Consider the following 18,733-nt stretch of genomic DNA (forward strand, 5'->3'; position numbering starts at 1 on the left):
AGTTATGGGCTTCATAATTCAGTACATTTTTTGTACTTGTCCATTTGTTTATACCTTGAGAGTCCCATTCCAGGTTTCTTCTTTACTATATTATAAAAATACAGACTGTGCTGCAAAATTAAGCTTAATACAATAAAGCTGATTATGTGTTGGGATCAGTGGAACAAGATAATGTCTGAATGATTGGCTTTTTAGGACTGGTCTGGATCCACCTCAGGCTGACCCACTACACTAGAGCTGGTTAATTGTTATGGTGTGAGTACTTCCAATATGAAGCAGCACAGTAGAAGGATGAGAAGAACAGGTTTTAATGAGAGAAAGAAGAAATACAGCAATACAACTGATACAAAAATTACACAATATAACACAAGAGTCTAATAAATTAGCAGAAAACTTGAGAAACAGGAAGAAAGTTTCAGATGGTTGAAGAAAGAGGCTTGCTCAAAAAGATACAATCTTAAGTCTTCATAGATATATATACATTCTTGGCAGTATAGGAAACATACGGTTCTAACATAGAAAATATTGACTGAAGTGGTAGTATCAATTCCTGAAGAATATTTGCATATGGTACATTATGAAGTATACACACAGGCAATTTAGCATTCAAGAAGTCTCCAAGTAAAGGAAAACATTATGGATTCCTTTTTGGTAGACAGACATCTCCTTCTAACAGCAGCAATTGGATCTATTCAGTATTCCATATGAAAACAAACACACAAACCTGAAAACAGCAAACATTAAGCAAGACCTTTTGCACAGTGAATTATGCACCAATTTGGCAGCAAGATTCAAAAGAAAAAATACTCCTGCCTCACCTCTTGCCTTTCATGATCAAATTATTTCCCTTCTTCCCAGTAACCTCTAAAGCTTGCCTTCCTGGGGATGTGAATTAGGTGAGAGTGGGTCATACCTAAGTGAGAAGAGTGGTCAGTAGCTGTTAACCCTAAAACCAAATCAGGGAATGTTTACAGGAAGAGGTGCACATCAGCCCCAACTCCTAACAGCAGCAGAACACAGCCTTTGATAAGTTCTGATACAAAAGTCTAAGCATTACCAGGGAACGGAAAAGCTCCAGATAAAAGGAGTGACTCTGTCCTGTTGCTGCTCTTTTGGCACTTCTGAAGCCTACAAAGGAAGTCTGTCTCTTAGGAGTCACACACAAGTGAATACATCTCCTGCAGAGCACCTAAGCCCCATTCCTGGATTAAAGATCTACTTGCTACCAGTGTCCTCAACTGACACTTTATTTTCTTCCTAAAGCCCCACCTACACAGCCATTTAGGTGATGCTAAAAGGAGTTTTGCCAACAGTTGCCACAGCACAGAGGTCTCTGAAGGATGAGGGGAAGCTACAATGGGAAGCATATGACACACAGAAAAACATTCTTTCTTCAGTCATCACTAATTCAGGAGAGAGTAACAAGTGCTCATTACTAAAGTGCTTGTACCAAGGAGTCAGCAAAAAATACTGCAGAAACTATTGCCAGGATTGCTTAAAATTAATTCCATCTTTGGGATGAAAGTGGAATTATAAATAAAATTCTGTATAAAAAATCAAGCAAAGTGCTCATACAGCATTTTTGCATCCCTGTATAAGCATTCTCTATTCCATTCAATCATTACTAATTGGAGGATGGAGAAGCCACATCCACTCCACCTAGGCAACTGTCAGGGATACAGGATAAAGAGAAAAACCGATTCAGGCATTAGTGAGGCAGAATTTTATTACAGATGCTGAAGAAATAATAGCAACCAAAAGGACTTCAAAAGTGGTTAGCATTACAGTTAAGAAAACTACTTCTGAAACTGGGGAAACCTAGGCACAAATTTTAAAATGGCTTAAAAATAATCCTGGTGATATACATGATTAAATATGTAAAGAAGACTTTAGATCCAGATTCATATCCATGGGAAAAAGAATAGAGGTAAATGAAAGTACAAAAAAGAGAAACAAAATAATTTGAGGAAATATCATAGGCAGGAAACCCTATCACAACAAAAGGTCAGCATCCAGGAATGTCTTCCTGCTACTGCCTACATCCAACCCAGAACTTGAGTTCTTGGAGCCCTAGCAGAGCCAGCCCTAGGCTTCATACCTGCTTTAAGGACCTGCTGATCTAAACCTTGAGGCTGATCGAATGACCCTGTTTAAAGCAGCATCAGCCACGGGCAGGGCGGGTGCAGGGGAGGCTCCACAGAGCCAAAGCACACAGGTTTTCAGTGCAGTGGAAGGAAGGAGACGGACTTCACACAGAACTTAAAGGAAGAGATGCAGAGCTTGATTACACACAGCTTGAGTACACAGCACAGAAAGCAGCAAGTTTTTCTATGGAAATGAAACAAAGATAAAATAGAGGGTTTTTAAAAAAAAAAAAAAAAAAAGCTGCTGAAGACTACCAGTCTGGTGAGCGTTTCCTGTCTCTACATGGACAAGAAACTGTGGATCCTTCCCAGTGTCTGCAAACTTCAGAATGTATCATGTGATTTCCCTCTGTAGCCCTGCCAGAAGTCTCTTGCTGCAGTTTGTTCTTTTGAACATTTCCTCTTACATTTTAGCTCTCATTTATTAGCCAATTAAGAAGCAGCTTATCAAGATTCTTTTCTTTCCCTTCCCTGTGTTCCTTGGCAATCTGTGCTGCCTTTAGACCCCATTTTGGGAAATGCTAGGACTAGCAGGCAGGAGATGTTGAGGAACATGTATTTGTTTTACATGTTTAAGACAGGGCAAATGGCCATACAGGCACTCACAGCAGCTCAGGTGCAAAGACTTGACAAGTGAAAACAAAGTGAAGCAGCTTTTCTAATAAAAGATGTAAAATTAGGTTTGAAATACTTCCAGAGTTTGCTTAGTAAAATACAATTCTTTTGCCTTTGGATAGCAAGAATTAAGTTTTTGTTTACCTTTCAAGTAAGTAACGGGATAGTTTGATATGAAAAAAATACAGCCTATTTGCTAGACAAGCCTTGCAGTGGGACATCTGGCAATACACATTTACATCATGAAGGGGTGTGTGTGTGTGTATATACATATATATATCTGTATGTATGTATATACACACACATATATATATATTTATAAAGCTTATTCAAACCTCTTAAATTAAGAAATAATTTGTTTATGCTCCTCAATAAAAACTCAAAATGGTTCTATTCAGGGAGATTTAGTAATACTTGTATTCTGAAAACACCTGCTCTTTACCAGTGGGAAAGGTTTAAGCACAACTGCTAGATCCCAGCGCTTTCTGAGATCAAGATCAGGCAGCTGTGGAGCCAAAGCACATTAACATAGCAGCTGGAGAGTACATGTTCAGCCCCTACTGCTGAAAGCAGCAAACTTGTTCAGGGGAAGGCAGACTCAGCCATGCCTGTGCCAACCTCCTGTGGGAAAGAACAAGTAAGGCTCGTGTAATGAAGAACATGTGTTCGAGGGTCAGTCTTGCTGAGGAGGCATTAGCATCTTAGAATCATTAGGGAGGGAAGGAAATTCCTGGGAGTGAAGTTCTGAAGTCCAGAAAGAAACAGGAGGCCAGGTTGAAATGTAGGTCACAGCTTCCTGGAAGGAATGTCAGGACAGACATTGCACCAGCCCTACCAACCCTTTTGTTTATGAGTTTATGACTGAGGATGCACGGCAGCACCTTGGCGTGGATTCCCTCTAGTCTATCATTTCATAAAGTTTAGACAAAGGCCTCAGAACTAATGGAAAAAAGTGGCCAAATTCCTCAGCAGTTGGCAAGAGAATGCTGGAGAAGAGCTGAAGGCAGCTAAGAGGGAAGAGAGAGACAATCAGAGAAAAGGTCAGACTTAGTAAAAACTGGAGCTTTGAAAGACACCTGCAGAGTCATCGCACTTAGCTCAGCACTCCTGTGGTCACCCATCTCAGGAGAACCCTTTGCAGAAGTGGTCAAACCAGAAGAGCTTCTTCAGCCTAGGGTCCATCTTTTGCAGTTTGGTTACTAATGTTTAAGTTTCTGCAGGGGATAACTTATCCTAGTGCATTACAGATAGTCCCACAGGTGAGAAACAAACTATAAAACCCTCCCTAACTGGTTTGGGTGGCCTATGAAAAGGAAAGGTGGGAAGGAAAAAGTTCACAAGTGGGATTGCATATGGCATGGATGCTACAACAGAGGAAGACAGACAATAAATCCAAAATATTTTTGAAGCATCCTGTTCCTATTTAGGTTTCACTCAGCACTGTTCTGTGATCACTGCAAGCTTTGCAGACCTCAAGCACACAGGTGTCTGCAGACCACCCGTGAACATCCACGCTGGGACATGAAAAGCTTGGACTGCAATGTCATACTGAGCAGTGCAGGAACAGCCAACATGAACTTGTTTAAATTTCACCAGCTGTGCCTTTGGATGAAAGATCTACTGGACAGTTTGTACGTTTCTGGCTTTTATCCCATAATACAGCTAAAGCCTATTATTATTATTATTATTGAAACACAGATATCAAACATTATAAATAGCCTGCATTTATGGTGCTTCTATTGAGATCAAATGCCTGATTCTCTGTCAGTAATGGCTATTGAAGATACTGACATTTCTCTTTTTGTTTGTTTAGGAATGGACCTTTCTTTAATAGCACAAAGTAACGGAAAGGATTGGTTGCTCTCTCTTTTGGAAATCCGAGATTATTTTCAGTTCTCATCCACACAGCTGGAGAAGGTCAGGAAGCAATCTTTAAATATTAAGATTTGAGCATAAATCAAGCCAACTAATGACACTTATTTTGGGACCTTGTAATAGAATTGCAGTTATTTTTAAAATGCAACTTTAAAATGTTTTTCAGCAAGCCAGAATTACTTATAAGAGTCAATATACACCAAGAGTGCGGTATAAATTTGAGCTGCTATACATTATTATTTCTGTTTTGACTGTACATTCCCCTTTTATGGTGCCTGCCTTCTGTTTCAGTTCTCAAGCGAGAAAGTCAGTACACAACTCTAGGTCTAGTTATTTCTGTTACAAATACACGTAAAAAGAATTTGTGTGTTATTTTAAAATCTGAACCTCTTAAGAGTGGTGGTAAAGGGAGAGGACCATGGATGTCAGAGGGTCCAGAAGGATGAAACGAGTAAGTAGAAAAAAACATGCACAATAATTTCAGTTTTACTGGCAGTATCATAAACAGTCCCTAGAAACTTTGGGGAATAAGACACAAATGGTCTTGGGCAGTCTAGGCCTCAAGAACAAAAGGAATCAAAATGAGTGAGGAAAAAATGAATGGCATCATCCTCATTAGGACTGAGGAAGCCAGCTGCAAGTTAAAGCACTGATGCACTTCCAGTCCTATCCATATCCTAGATCACTGAGTGCTCACAAAAGCCAGACTAGAAGAGGGACTGGATTTCATGACCATGAAGTGATTTAAGCTGTCATAGAATTGCATCCTCTAAAGCAAACTATCCAGGAGGCATTTAAGATTTAAAGCTGAGAAGGTACAAGGGTCAAAATATGCTGATCACATGAAAGTAGTCAAGTTTTGGTCCCATTCAACCCTTTTACAATAAGCCACTTTGTAACAGAGAAACCTTTTCCTTGTCTACTAAATTGCAGTCGCTTTTTCAGAATACTGTGTTCAATACAGACAGTGTAACATGGGCTAACAGTGCACTCACCCTGTTGAGCCAAGTTCTGTTCTGATAAGCTGCCAATAACCTGAGCCACAGCAGTGTGAAAGGGAAGGCAGCACATCAAAACCAGTTTCATATCCAGCTGTAGCTCAAGCCACATTGCTTTATCCATCTACAAAGGAAGTTCATGGGAGGTAGATTTTACCCCTTGCTATGACTGTGTCTTACCACACACTACCATTACCTCTTATCTGATTTCTGCAAATTTCCAAGTTGAATAATTTGGATGTATTTTTTAGCATTTAAAATTCCAGGTGGCAAAATAAACACATATACAGGAGGGAATTAAATATAATGAGAAAATGAATAAAGCACACCACCAAGCATTTTAAATATTAGCCTTTGGTTGAGAGGCCTTTGGTTTGATCTCTGATATCCATATATCCACTGCCATGTTTCTTGTGTGATAATATATTTTGCATCAGAGACCAAAAAAGCTCTGCAAAGTCAAATTGAAATTTAAACAAGTGTTGTTTGGCATCTTTAGTTTGTGTTAGACCAGGTGGCAGCTGTTGGGAGATAATTTTGTTTTAACAACTTTTTGTTTTGTTAGCAAAGAAAAACATTGTCCAGCCAAATCCTGCTGACAGTGAATAAATATTTCTCCTCCATCAGACCAAATATTTTCATTTGCCATCCTAATAACTAGGGCTAAAAGATCTAAAAGGATTTTTCTTTCTATATGGACTCAAATATATTTAAAAGGTTTGGTGTTTCATGGGAGGTAATTATTACTCTGTACTCTTCACTGCTGAGGTGAGTATGGAGTACTGCACCACACTTTGGTCATTATACATCCAAAACTGGAGAGATTTGTAAGGAAAGCAAAGAAAAGTCAGATAACAGGACCTCTGCAGAATGACTGAGGAAAGTAGAACATCAAAGAAGTTTATTGACAAATCTTCTCATGTGTACAAGACAGTAATGATGATGTACTGGCACTGGATCTAGGAATAATTGACCAAACATGAGCCTGAGCACATCTATGGAGAAGGATTCCATCAGAACCTGTTAAGGTGACATCCACCACCACTGGGTCAAGAAGTCCCTGAGCCACAAATAGCTGAGGAATAGTCTGGAGAATATCCCTACACAATAGTTTCCCTCAGCATCTGTTTAGTCCCTGTCACAGACAAGATCCCAGAGCAGCCTGGCCCTTTACACTGACCAAGTGCCATTCTCTCACTCTGCTCAGATGACATAGTATGAAATCTGTTAATTCTAAAAAGCAGTTAGCTCTGGGAACAAGCCACTTGCAGAACTAGAGCCACCCTTCACAAAATAGTTTAAAGATCAAGGGCAGTTTAGTGTACTTGTCCTCTTGTTTGTTAAAAAAAAAAAAAAAGGAAAAAAAGAAGAAAAGAAGAAAGGGATAACCTACAAGATTACAGAATTTAGTGTGGGCAAACAACTCCATGCAGTCCACCATATAAATTAATGAGAAAGTTGCAAATTTAGCACTTCTGAAAAAAACATAAAATTTCCAATATTGTAACAAACAGTCACATGGAGACAGGTGTGCTTGGGACAAAGTCTGAAATCTCAGTAAAACTGGCTACTCTATCAGATACCATCTTGCATTTAGAAATCTAAGTACATGATTCAGTGATGTCCAGCAATCCTCTGCTGGGAGTAAAACTGTCCCATTTCTCTGACTGATGGCAGAAGCCTTCACATTTGCAAATCTTGCCTGTAGTTGACAGAGGTACATTTAATTGCATTTGAAAGATGCTCTGCATTTGAAAGATGATCTGTAACTCTCTACATTTGCTTCCATTTAATTTCTGTCATGAACACATACACTTAAAAAAAGGGACAAGTTACCTTCTTATCACAGATCTTTGCCTAGATTTAAGCCTTTACCTAGATTTTTAGCTGTAAAGTGAAATGATATAAAAAGATGTAGTGTTAAATTGTAATCCAATCCAAGAAGCAAATATTGTCTTTGGAGTGCTTTCCAGGTAGAAGGAGAAGAAATTATTTAACCCTATATAACTTGTTTCTTTACTTCACAGGACTACTAATTAGAAATGGGATAGGGAAAATGCATTTATTGTTAGCTCTGCTCTTCACAAAGGATTTTGGCTGCTGATATTCTTTGTCATAACCCATAATTTACTGTGGACTTCCTGCTAAATGTTTCAAAAAGTTGCAAAGCTCTAAGAAGCAAATGTTCTGTTTTCACAAAAATCCCTATCTTGGGTAACGAGCCAAAGAACACAGAACTGCACTCAGACCTTGACATGCTCAATATATTAAGACAACTCATTAGAGCTAATGCACACTTCAGTGTGTTCATAAACATTATTTTAAAGGCAGCAATAAATTATGCCAAGAAATCTTTCAGGTTCATGAAGGAACCTACAACATGTATATACAGTCATTTCAAATGACATAATTATGAGGAAATGTGGATCATAACAGAGTGCATGACATACACAGATGGAACCTGGTTATCAAATCGAGAGAAGTCAGGCTTTGTGTGCTGTACACTGTTAGCAATATTTTTCTTCAAGGAGAATATTAAATAGATCAAAATAAATGACCTGATGGCTGTTTTATACAGAGGTGATGAGAGGCAGAGAAAACAAGTGAGTCCAGGTGTTCATATGGGCCACTTCTATGACTGCATTAAGTTAGACCATGGAAATCAGTTAAATTGCTTGTAGAAAATCTATTTGTTCAAAGTAGGATCAGGACTTCCTCCAAAAAGTCATCGTTTGATCACAGCTGTGTCTAATGTCAAGGCTGTAATTTCACACTACACCATCTTTGCCAATAAAGTAAATGTGGGCTATCCTGAGCCTCAGGCCAGCAACACAGTACGTGCTGACGCAGCTGTTTTGAGGTAACTGCTGTTACTGCACTGCTGCAATGAGAATGGTGACAAGCAAAAAAGCCTAAAAAGGATGAATTTTTTACCTGGTGGACTCATGAACTGGTTTATAACATGGCCACAAAACCCCATGTTGACACATCTGCTGGAGGAAAATGAACAACTCATGATGGACAGGGCTTTTTAGGCCAGTTTCATTACCAAGAGCAGCATATAATAAAACTGGGCCCCAAGTAAGCCACCAAAGTAGATTCTCCAGGATTTTTACTAAGGACTGCAGCAAAGGAATAAAGAGATAGCAGCTTTTATAAATGTGAGATCGGTCACCAATTCCAGTACCAATGCAACTCAGGCTACTTCTGACTTCATCTGAAACTGTGAACACAGTGATAATTAATATCCTAAATCTGATTATATTTCCAGGTTGGTATCATAGTCTTACACACCATAAACTATGATTTGGATCCCATAGAAAAAGGTCAGGAGTACCCTTTCTGGGATACACAACATCAGATCATGAGATGATGGTGGATGAGTTGATGGAAAAATATTGATGGAAGATACATTTAGGCTGTAACAACAATTAGCTAGGAACAAAAAATATCTGGGCACTTTGTGAGGATCTCAAGTTAAGAATGAGGAAGACTTCTTCAGAAGCATGGACAATGCTTCAAACACAATCTATCCAAAGCAGCTGTTCTAGACTTCTCAAAAAAAAAAAATTGCTTACCACACAGAAAATAAAAGTGTTTCATCATCTTAGCCTAATCTTTAGTTATAGAAGAATACACTCTACCACTAAGAGGAGGCTTATCTTCTGAATACACTATGAAAAGCATCTGATTTTTTTTTTCCTACAACCTCCTTAAGACATCAACCACTCAGCTTCCAGTCACTTACACAAAATAAAGGACACAGAACACAGTGTTACTGGTCAATGAAAAACGGCAACACGTTCTCTTCCCAGAACCTGTGTGTGAGGGAGAAGACAGGCACTATACAGTGAAAGAACACTGTAAGTCATACTCCCTTCTCTATGAATTGGTAGTTCCCTCTTTACCATCTGTGAAAAAGTCCACATATTTCACAGTGTTCATGCAAAATCACTAATAGAGGCCAGGGAGTTGAAAGAAAACACTCATCTTCTGACATACCATCAAGAGTTCCACCCTAACCTGCTGACCAGTGTTACCTTCCCTGCTTTCCATCCTAGGAAAGATATTGCTCTGCACCATCAGCATCTAAAAAGCCCTTTACTCTATAGAATCTGCAAATCACAATAAATACTCTAAGTAACTGATGCAGTGTTTTGTCCTGGAAGTGTAGCTGGGTCCAAGTAGAGTATTCCACACAAAGAAGTGGTGCTCTCACCATTAGAGACATGGGAGCTTTGCTTTGTTATGTGTCAGACAGCAAAAGGAAGAGAGGGCAATGAAACCATTAACCAGCTCCTCTGTGAGGTTAGCATGAGTTTCCTGCTCCTTGTAACACCACCACAGAGAAAAAAGCAACCTGCATAACCTCATACCAAACATCCAGACTTCATCATCAGTTAACTAAGTTACAATAAACAAAATACACAGCTGTAGTTCTCTCATGGATTCTTAATCCCACAGATTAAAGTTGTGATCTAAGGAAAAGTGAAAGAACATTAGTGAAAAGCAAGTATGGTGTTCAAACAAAACACTGCATGTTGTTAAGCTCACAGATAATTTCCTTTAAGAAAATTACTTCAGGACATAAGCAAAAATGTACAATCGATCATTATATCAAATCAAACAATTACATTAAGGTTCAGTTTACAAAAGGTTAACAAACAATTAATAGCTGGCTTAATAAATAGGTGTTTACTTCTCATCTCTGTCAATCCAATAGATAGCTTCTAGCTATCTGTAATACCTTCTACTGATGTGCTTATAACCTTCCCTAAAATTTACTTACAACACATTTCTATAACATGAATTACAACTTACAGACATCATTTATTAACCCTTCATAAAATTCTAAATAAACCTTAATATGAAGCAGGACTAACTTTATACTATTTCAGCCCCATACCCCAGGACACATGAAATACTAGCTCTTTCAAGTTTTTATTTAAAATTCTACATTTTAGCTGGGTGCCACATCACTAGTTGAAGAATCACAAATGCCTATCATGGCTTAGCCAACACACTGCAGACACAAGCAGTGAAACAAAAGTGGTGGGGGACAATCACAGGGAACAGTTCAGGTTCTTTCAAAAGAAATGTCCTGGCTGTTTTTGTTGGAACAAACATTGATACCATGACAAAAGAATCAGAGAGGAAAAAAATGGAGTCTGTTGTAAATCAAAACATTGCTTTTCCTTCTTTTTAGAAATGAAAAACTACAACATATCATTAGATAAATAAATAATACAGAAAACACAAAGGTAGATTCCAACCCTCATCACTAGGATCTTAAAAAGGGACAGCCATCTATTTCTTGGGTGCATCCCAAACTTCTCTTACCTGCAAATTTTCAATATACTTAGAAGTCCTATTTAGTGTATCAGTCTTAAGGGAACATGATGTATTATATTGAGGTCTCCTTTTTTTTCCATCCAGTATTTTCAGCTTCAACCCCCCACCTCAGTTTTTTTCCATCAAACTGCCTGCTGTTAGTTTAATAAAGTTCTGCTCAGACTTATACTTTTCCTTCACTTTCAGAGCCTCTCTCTTCATTTTCACAGTTGTCCACAAGGTCTTCATTCTCCTGTGTCTTTTCTTCTTCCTCCTCCTCCTCTTCCCCATCATCTCCAAAAGTCTCTTCCTGCATTGTAGTAAAAGTGAAAGACCTGGCAGCAACTTGTGCAGCCAGACCAGATGTGAAGTTAAAATCTGTTGATATGTGGAGCTGGGCCAGCCTATGCTTGATTTTTGAATGTAATTCATCCTTAGAGGGAGGCTGTGAAGCCTCTACTCCATCCACACTACTTGGCTTGAGCTCTTCAGCATCCCCTTCACACTGATAATACATTCTTCCTTCAGCCCCTGTAGAAACATCTTTATCTGTAATACTGTCTTTGTTTTTCTCCACCTCAGGATCTGCATACAAATATTCTGTCCTGCTTTTATCAGCAGCATTCACTTCTGGATTAGAGTCTTTTTCTTCAGATTTATCACAGCTTTGGCTGCAGTCCTGCTTTTCTGTATCTGAATTCATATGTGATTCCACATTATTTAGTAGCTTCAATGGTTCTACAGGAGACAAGGGTTTCACTGCAGCTTAAAAAGGGGGAAGAAATTAAATGATAACTAAAAGTGAGCTGCTATATACAAATAATTTATTTGCCTGAAAAGATGCAAGATTATAAGGGTTAAAATTACTTTAAAAAATCCCAAAACAACAGAAACACAACCCACACCAAAACTTAAAAGTATTTTCTAATCACAGAGCTGAAGTGAAATGTGACGGCTACTTGTAACTATTCCTTAAATTCTGTGATGTGAAGAGACAGCACAAAATTGATGGTGTTTAAAGCCAGCATCAAACACAGAGGATGTATTCAGTGTTAAAGCAAAACCCAAGTAAAACTACTGTAGTGCATACAGATTTAACTGTCTTCTTGTGAACAACAGTTTACCTAATCCACTAAAGACAGCTGGTACATGAAAAAGTCCTTATAGGCAGTATCTGATCTCATACAGCACAACATACAAATACAACACATAACCACACAGTCAGGTCAGGTGTCCTCACAAATAAAGTGTGGTTTAATTTAGCCTCTCTTGAAGTTAGTAGCAGCAGTGAGTCCCATTGCCAGCAACGGGATGCTTGCCAGGAAGTCTCTCCTCCCAGAGTTAAGGGTTAGTGTAACTCGGTACAATCGCTCCTTGAAGAACAGGCGGCTTTCATGTTAACAAAACGATATAATGTCCATTTCCAAGTAACAGATTCCCTAAACTGCAGCAGCTCCATTATAGTAGCAGCACGAGCATAAATGAGAGCGGCAGCAGCAGATTCCCAAGTTGCATTTCCCTTTCTAATTCCATTCTGACTTTACCCCTGCAAGCAGAGATGAAAATAACTCTGGGAAATACACAAACTTTTCATGGGAAGCAAAATTTATGGTATTAGGATTTTTCAACCGCATCCTATTTCAGTAATATTACTTTAGCTAGCTGAAGGCAGGCACATCATTATGGTTGTCACATTGATAACTATTGTCATTAGCACACTGAGAGACTGTGGCATTGAATGTGTATTGCACCGTTTGCTTTAGAACTTGATATACCAAAGGAGCATTGCACCAGACTCGTCTCAGTTGTTTACGGAGTAGTTCTTTCCCTGTCTTGTAAAAAATATGTTGCTACTTATTTCTGCCCATTTGCTTGAAGAGACAGGAATATGCACAGTAATCTTATCATTTAGGAGCAAACTTCTTGCCTACTTCTTCCAAAGAATACTTTGAAAGGCAAAATTTCTCAAAAAAAAAAAGATACTTGAGATTGGTAGCTGGCCAATTTGTGGAGTTGACAAATTAATAAGCAGGGTGAAATTCATCTGTTTTGAGAGCATGGCTTTCCAAATCCGATAAATAGCTATATAACAACTGTTGTATGGACAAGGTGGGAGAAGGGGAAACAGCTGGATACAACACAACCACCAACAGAATAAACTGTTTTGCAGGGGATAGGTTAGGGAAGGGCTAGAAGTGATTTTGCAGCAGAAGAAAGTTGTTTGACAGTGTTTGACAAATGGAAATGAAGCTACTAAAAACTTAGCAGACCTTTTCAAAAGCACTTTTATGTAGTGGCTCAACAAGAGGCCAAAGGATCAGAAACATAAGCTTACCTACACTCCCATAAACTACCTATTACCCAGACTGTAAGAAGTATTACCATGGTACTGGGCCTTGGAAAACTTGCTTTAGTCTAGTGCTCTGCTAAGATGATATTTTTTTCTTCTGGAATCCAACCTATCATCTCCAGTTGACTTCATGTTGTGCTCTTAAGACATATCAGCTTGTTTGGAGCTGACCTCTTATGTGGAAACCCTCACCAGCCCCTCCTTAAATGAACCAAAAACCCTCATGTCCTTGTTAGGATAAGTCAGAATGGCTAGTTGGGTGCCTTCACTAACTTATTAACTAGATTAAAGCCTTTGAATATTTCAGGATCTTTTTCCACAATAATCACAAGTTAGGAAAACACAGGATTTCTGGAATTTGATCATCCTGTAAAAGCAAGATTCAAGAGGACTATGGAAAAGTGGTATCATGGCCATCCATTGGCTTGGGTCAATGGAGACAAGAATATGAACCTTTCTGGGTTTCAATCTTCAAGATAAGGCAAGTCAGAAATGTGGAAAGTGCAGATCACATAAATGTCTTTTTAAGGACTGACTTGTGTATGGATAATATACATAATATGCCAGGGTCCATGATACCATATTTACTGACTTGTGTTTCTTTTGAAGAAATATTTAAGGATTTCCCTAAAAATCAGTAGATGTTACAGCAGGTGCACATATCAGTCTGTCAGATTAGACACACACAATCTGAGCCAACAGAAGACAATATTAATTACTTTCTTAAACTGCCCTCATGTTTTCCATGTTTGTACAGGATGGAGATAATCAATGATTAGTCCTACGTAGCTGGAGAAAATCATACTTTCTTCCCTCCTCACCCTTTTATCTCTAATCCTAAACCAATGAAATAGGAAAGGAAAAGGAACCAACACGAGCCACAAAGGCTTTCTGGTGAACAGTTATTGCAAAGTGCAGGAGTAAGTTGACTCTTTCCAGCTATGGCCACAGATGGCCTGAGGATATGCTGGTAGGTATTACCTGCTTGGGACAAGTATTACCTGCTCAGGTAAGGAAATGTCCTAGGCAAGTTCTCCTGACAAAAACTCTTTCTGCAAGAGTTTCACTAGGTCTGTGAAGACTTAAACTGGAGGTAGGATCACTTCATCCTCCAACAGTTAGGAAAGGAACACTTGAAGAAATTTATGTGAAGAGTTGTGTGGTGTCTTATCCAACAGAAATACAGAAATCCTATTCCTGAGCAAACTGGTGCAATTTGATGTCTCGGGTTTTTAACGCAACTAGAAGAGAAATCAGTACCAATAGTCAAGTAATCTCTTTTACCACAGCTGTAGCTTAATGGATGTAAAGAAGAAAATTGCTAAGAACAGATATTTTTGACGGTTTGATGTCGAAAGAGACAGTCTCATAAATAGGTATGGTCTCTTACTTTGTGTTCCTAGTAAATTACTGGAAATTTGCAATCCTTGGTGATTTTTCTGGTAGACACCATCAGAGGCAGAATCCTTGGATATGGTGCCAGACTTGAGGGCTGTTTTGCATAACATAGAACATGGTAGTTTTTAGAAAGCTTTTCCTAACCTGTCTTTAAGAGGAAGAAATGAAAATAAGAGAAAGGAAAAGACAAACTCCTGCCAATTTTAAAGAGAGTAAATCAAATAGCTCAAGCAGTGAGAGGAATCAAGTTTTAACAGACAAGCTGTCTTGTTGAGGCAAGAGAAATTTTCATATCCTGCTTTCAAGTGCAAGTGAATGGAGACACCCAGCAGTCCTGAGAATTAGAAAAGGCTAATTTGAAAGAACTCTTCTTCTTAGGTTGTTGGTGTTGGTTTTTTTGGGTTTTTTTGTTTGTTTGTTTGTTTGGGGTTTTTTTGTGAACATATTCTGTATTCACTCTCTCATGGAAACAAAAGGCAGTTTTATTATTTTATTTCTCTAATATTTCAAAGTCCAGCTCTTCAGTTTAAGCTATATACTTTTGTACATCTGGGATAATTTTTCTGCTAGTTTCTTTAAATTCTGAAAAGCAATTTATTTATGCACCCTGATAAAAATTCATATTTACTGGAAAGCCATGAAAGAAAGTCAGTTCAATCTGCATGGTTTATATCCTGACAGCTTTCTTTATGTCTTAATATTTTTGTGTGTTTAATATTTTAGCTCAGTGTTTTGTTTAAAGCCAAATTCTCACTTCCATGAGTTCATTTCAATATGTAGTAAAATGACTGCTAAAATATAAAAAGATGGAATGGCAACTAAGACCACACAGCTCTGTCAAAGACACTACTACAGCTAAGCAAGGTCTGAATTCCAGCATAGTCAGAAATCCATGGCAGACACCCATGTTTTTTAAGGAAGGTATTAATTTTCAAAAGAAATGCTTACCATGTTCACTGAATAGTAGCTGTTTCCACTTCTGTCTTTCAATTTCTGAAGCTTTGAATCCCAGTACAGATTTCAATTCTTGTAACACTCTCTTAGATTCCTGTCTCTCTCGCTCTTGCCTCTCTCTTTCTTCTTGGGAGAAGCAGTAAAAGTCTTCCCTTTTGTATTCATTATCTGTATCTGAATAATCAACATATGCTTCCAGTTCCTAAAGAAAGAAAGGAAGAAACTCTTGATCTTCACTGTCAGGTGCACTCAATCCTATGATCTGATTCATGATCAAGTGATGTCAACACAAACCAACCACAGTAACAGGATGGAGCCCTGTTTGAGCAGAGCCAGTGGACCTGACACTGCTCTTGGTGGTATCTATATGATTTTGGAGCAAGTCCACTCATTAACAAGATTTACCTTCATACACAAATAGGAACAAGTGATATACCTTGAAATTGGGAGACCATTTCTCTGTAATTATAGGTGGAAATAAGCAATGCTGATGTGGGTTTATTTTTTTTTTAAATTTACACTGTAACCAGTTCTTGGTAGTCATGCATCTTGCTAATTTAACTTACATAAATCCTTATTAAGAGGATCTAGAGAATAGCAAACTTCTCTTCCAATTTTAAATATACTGGATTACGAGCATAAAAAAACAGAGCAGCATTTATATTATAACAAATTTTCAATAAAGTAATTAGTCCCAGCTTTTTGATATGGAAAAACAGCTAGAGAGAATACATGTGGGGGAGAAGCAAGGGAGGGACAGAGCAGAACATGGATGTTCACTGTGCTTTCAGAATGGATCTGCCATTCAGTTCTGGGATGGAGGAGGACCACCTCTCTTTAAGACAGCCCAACCATCACCCAGGAGATCCTCTAACAACACAAAATTGTTCAGTGTTACAGTAAAAAGATATCCAAAAATGCAGAGACTAAGCAAACGGAAGGCAGGATGATTTGTGCTTGAGTTGTCACTTTTTCAGCTGTGTCTGTTTATCCAGCAAAAGTAGGACTATTTCATATACTGCCTTTTAGCAATTCTCACATTTTATTACTTTGACTTGTGTTGCTGCTCTCCTTTGGTCACTCATTTCTAATGATATATATGAGAAATGAATACTAGTGCTCTTTTTTCCAGGATGGGGAATACCTCCCCATGGAACAGCAAAAGGAGTGTACACATTTTTTTGACAAGTCCAATTTTGAAGTGGTACTGGCCACTTACTTGTCTGTCTCAGCAAGACAACAAGGTCACTGCACAAGCAACTGAAAAAAAGAATGGATACAGCAAATAATCCTCAATTATTATTTTAAATGATCCTTTGGTTTTTTTTTACCTGCTCTTCAGGGATTGGATCTTTGTTTTCTATGTATATGGCAGGCTGTGTTAAAGGTACTGTAGTATGCTGTAGGTTGTCACAGGAAACTTCAATTTTGCCTTTAGGGGAAAAAAGAAAAGGGATTTAAAAGAAATAAAATTGAGTATTGAATGATGTTTCTGACTCACTCAGGCAGGGTCCAGGTATTTTCATAAGCAGGATTTGCATACATGAAAAAAACGGTGAGAAGGTTGGTTAGGTTACACTGAAACTGTTAGACAGCACTTAAGTAACTTGGCTGTTTTTATAGAAGCTGGGTGCAATGGAACTTGGCTGAAACACTTCAACTAACAAATCTCAAAAATTTTATAGACTTTGAAAACCTGCAGATGGCAAGCAAAATCAGTAAAACCAGAGAAGAGACTTTGTTCGGAAGTTTAAAAAAATAATAGATAAAACAGCTTCAAATGACTGGAAAATATTGGAAGAAATAATTAAAGAAAGTTTACAGGAAGGTATTTGCGAGGTAGCAAGGAGACAAATAACAGCCAGTGTGAATTTGTTGAAAATAGAAGATGTTAATTTTGCAATGTGGTAACAGGTCTTGCATATAGAAAGAACTGAAGACATCCTGCATTTTGTTTTCAGTAAGATTTTTGACATGGTGTGATGACATCTTTATAAGGAAAATGCAAAGGCCAGGAAAAGTTGCTATTAGGTGCATAGAACAGCCTCTTGGATCATCACAGCATGATTACCATTTTCAGACTGGAATACATTGAATGAGGATTTGTCTCAAGTCCAATACTCTCCAATATTGGCAATGGGTTAAAGAGAGGTGTTGCATCTCATTAAATCTGCTGATTTGGGGATAATCTGCAAGAACACTGAAGGGCACCACTAGAATAAAAAATAATATTGGAAAATCACTGATACAACCCAGGTAGAAATGGATTTCAGATCCAGAAGTTTGGTGACAATGGCTGCAAACATTTGTGCTTTGGAATAGCCAAGTGCACAAATGCATCACAACTGACTGGGGAGCACCACTGAGAAAGAAGTGAGGAGCCTCACCATCAACTCTACCCCACTGCAAGCAAAAAGCCAAACCTCAAACCAGTACGTACAAAGCAACAGCAATGACTGTTAAGACACATGAAATAACATTTCTACTCTGGCACTGATCAGGCTGTGGATGGAACATACTGCCCAGTCTGGGGCCCCTTCATTCAGTAACACAGTGGGGCAACTAGAGGGAATATAGAGGAAAACACTGGACATTATAAAGAGGACTAAATAAAGTATAGTCACCAGGGAAGAGCTGAAGCATAGGGAGTCATATAGAGAAGACAGAAAGAAGCATAATAATCATCTTTGAGAATGTAAGAGCCATCAAGAGGAAATGGATTTCCATTGTGGGTGGATCAGAAGTAATACTTTTAAATTGCAGCAAGAGGTACTTCTATTCAGTAATAACATTCTACTGGTAATGGAATTAAGTGCTGGAATAGATGCCTGGAAATACTGTAAAATGTCTCTAAAGGGAGTTTTTTAGGAAGAGGTAAACAACATTTACTCACAAATACTAATTTACCCTTGAGAAGTGAAATGGGTTAAATGACCTTGCCAAGCCTCACCTAACCCTATTTTCCATTTCTAATGTATACACTGAACACTTAGGGAGGGTGAGATTGCAGCAGAGTACCATAGCCTCGGTCTTATAAATATCTAAAAAAGTTGTGTCCATTTGCAAAG

At 38.3% G+C, this 18,733-nt stretch overlaps 1 protein-coding gene across 5 annotated transcripts in view; it reads right to left on the minus strand.

Moving 5' to 3' along the window:
• Positions 1-292: 292 nt before the first annotated feature.
• VEZT (vezatin, adherens junctions transmembrane protein) overlaps positions 293-18,733 on the minus strand; it is a 59,788-nt gene continuing 41,347 nt past the window's right edge. For 3 of the 5 annotated variants that reach the window (XM_054631084.2, XM_054631083.2, XM_077178742.1), the window contains 3 exons: positions 16,997-17,097; positions 15,660-15,867; positions 293-11,728 (listed from right to left, as the gene is read on the minus strand). In XM_054631084.2, the coding sequence (XP_054487059.1) occupies positions 11,148-11,728; positions 15,660-15,867; positions 16,997-17,097 (890 nt within the window). In that variant the 3' untranslated portion in view covers positions 293-11,147. The other 2 variants (XM_054631087.2, XM_054631086.2) reach the window with 1 other exon arrangement.

This window comes from Agelaius phoeniceus, chromosome 5, assembly GCF_051311805.1.
Source record: "Agelaius phoeniceus isolate bAgePho1 chromosome 5, bAgePho1.hap1, whole genome shotgun sequence".
Classification (NCBI taxonomy): Eukaryota; Metazoa; Chordata; class Aves; order Passeriformes; family Icteridae; genus Agelaius; species Agelaius phoeniceus.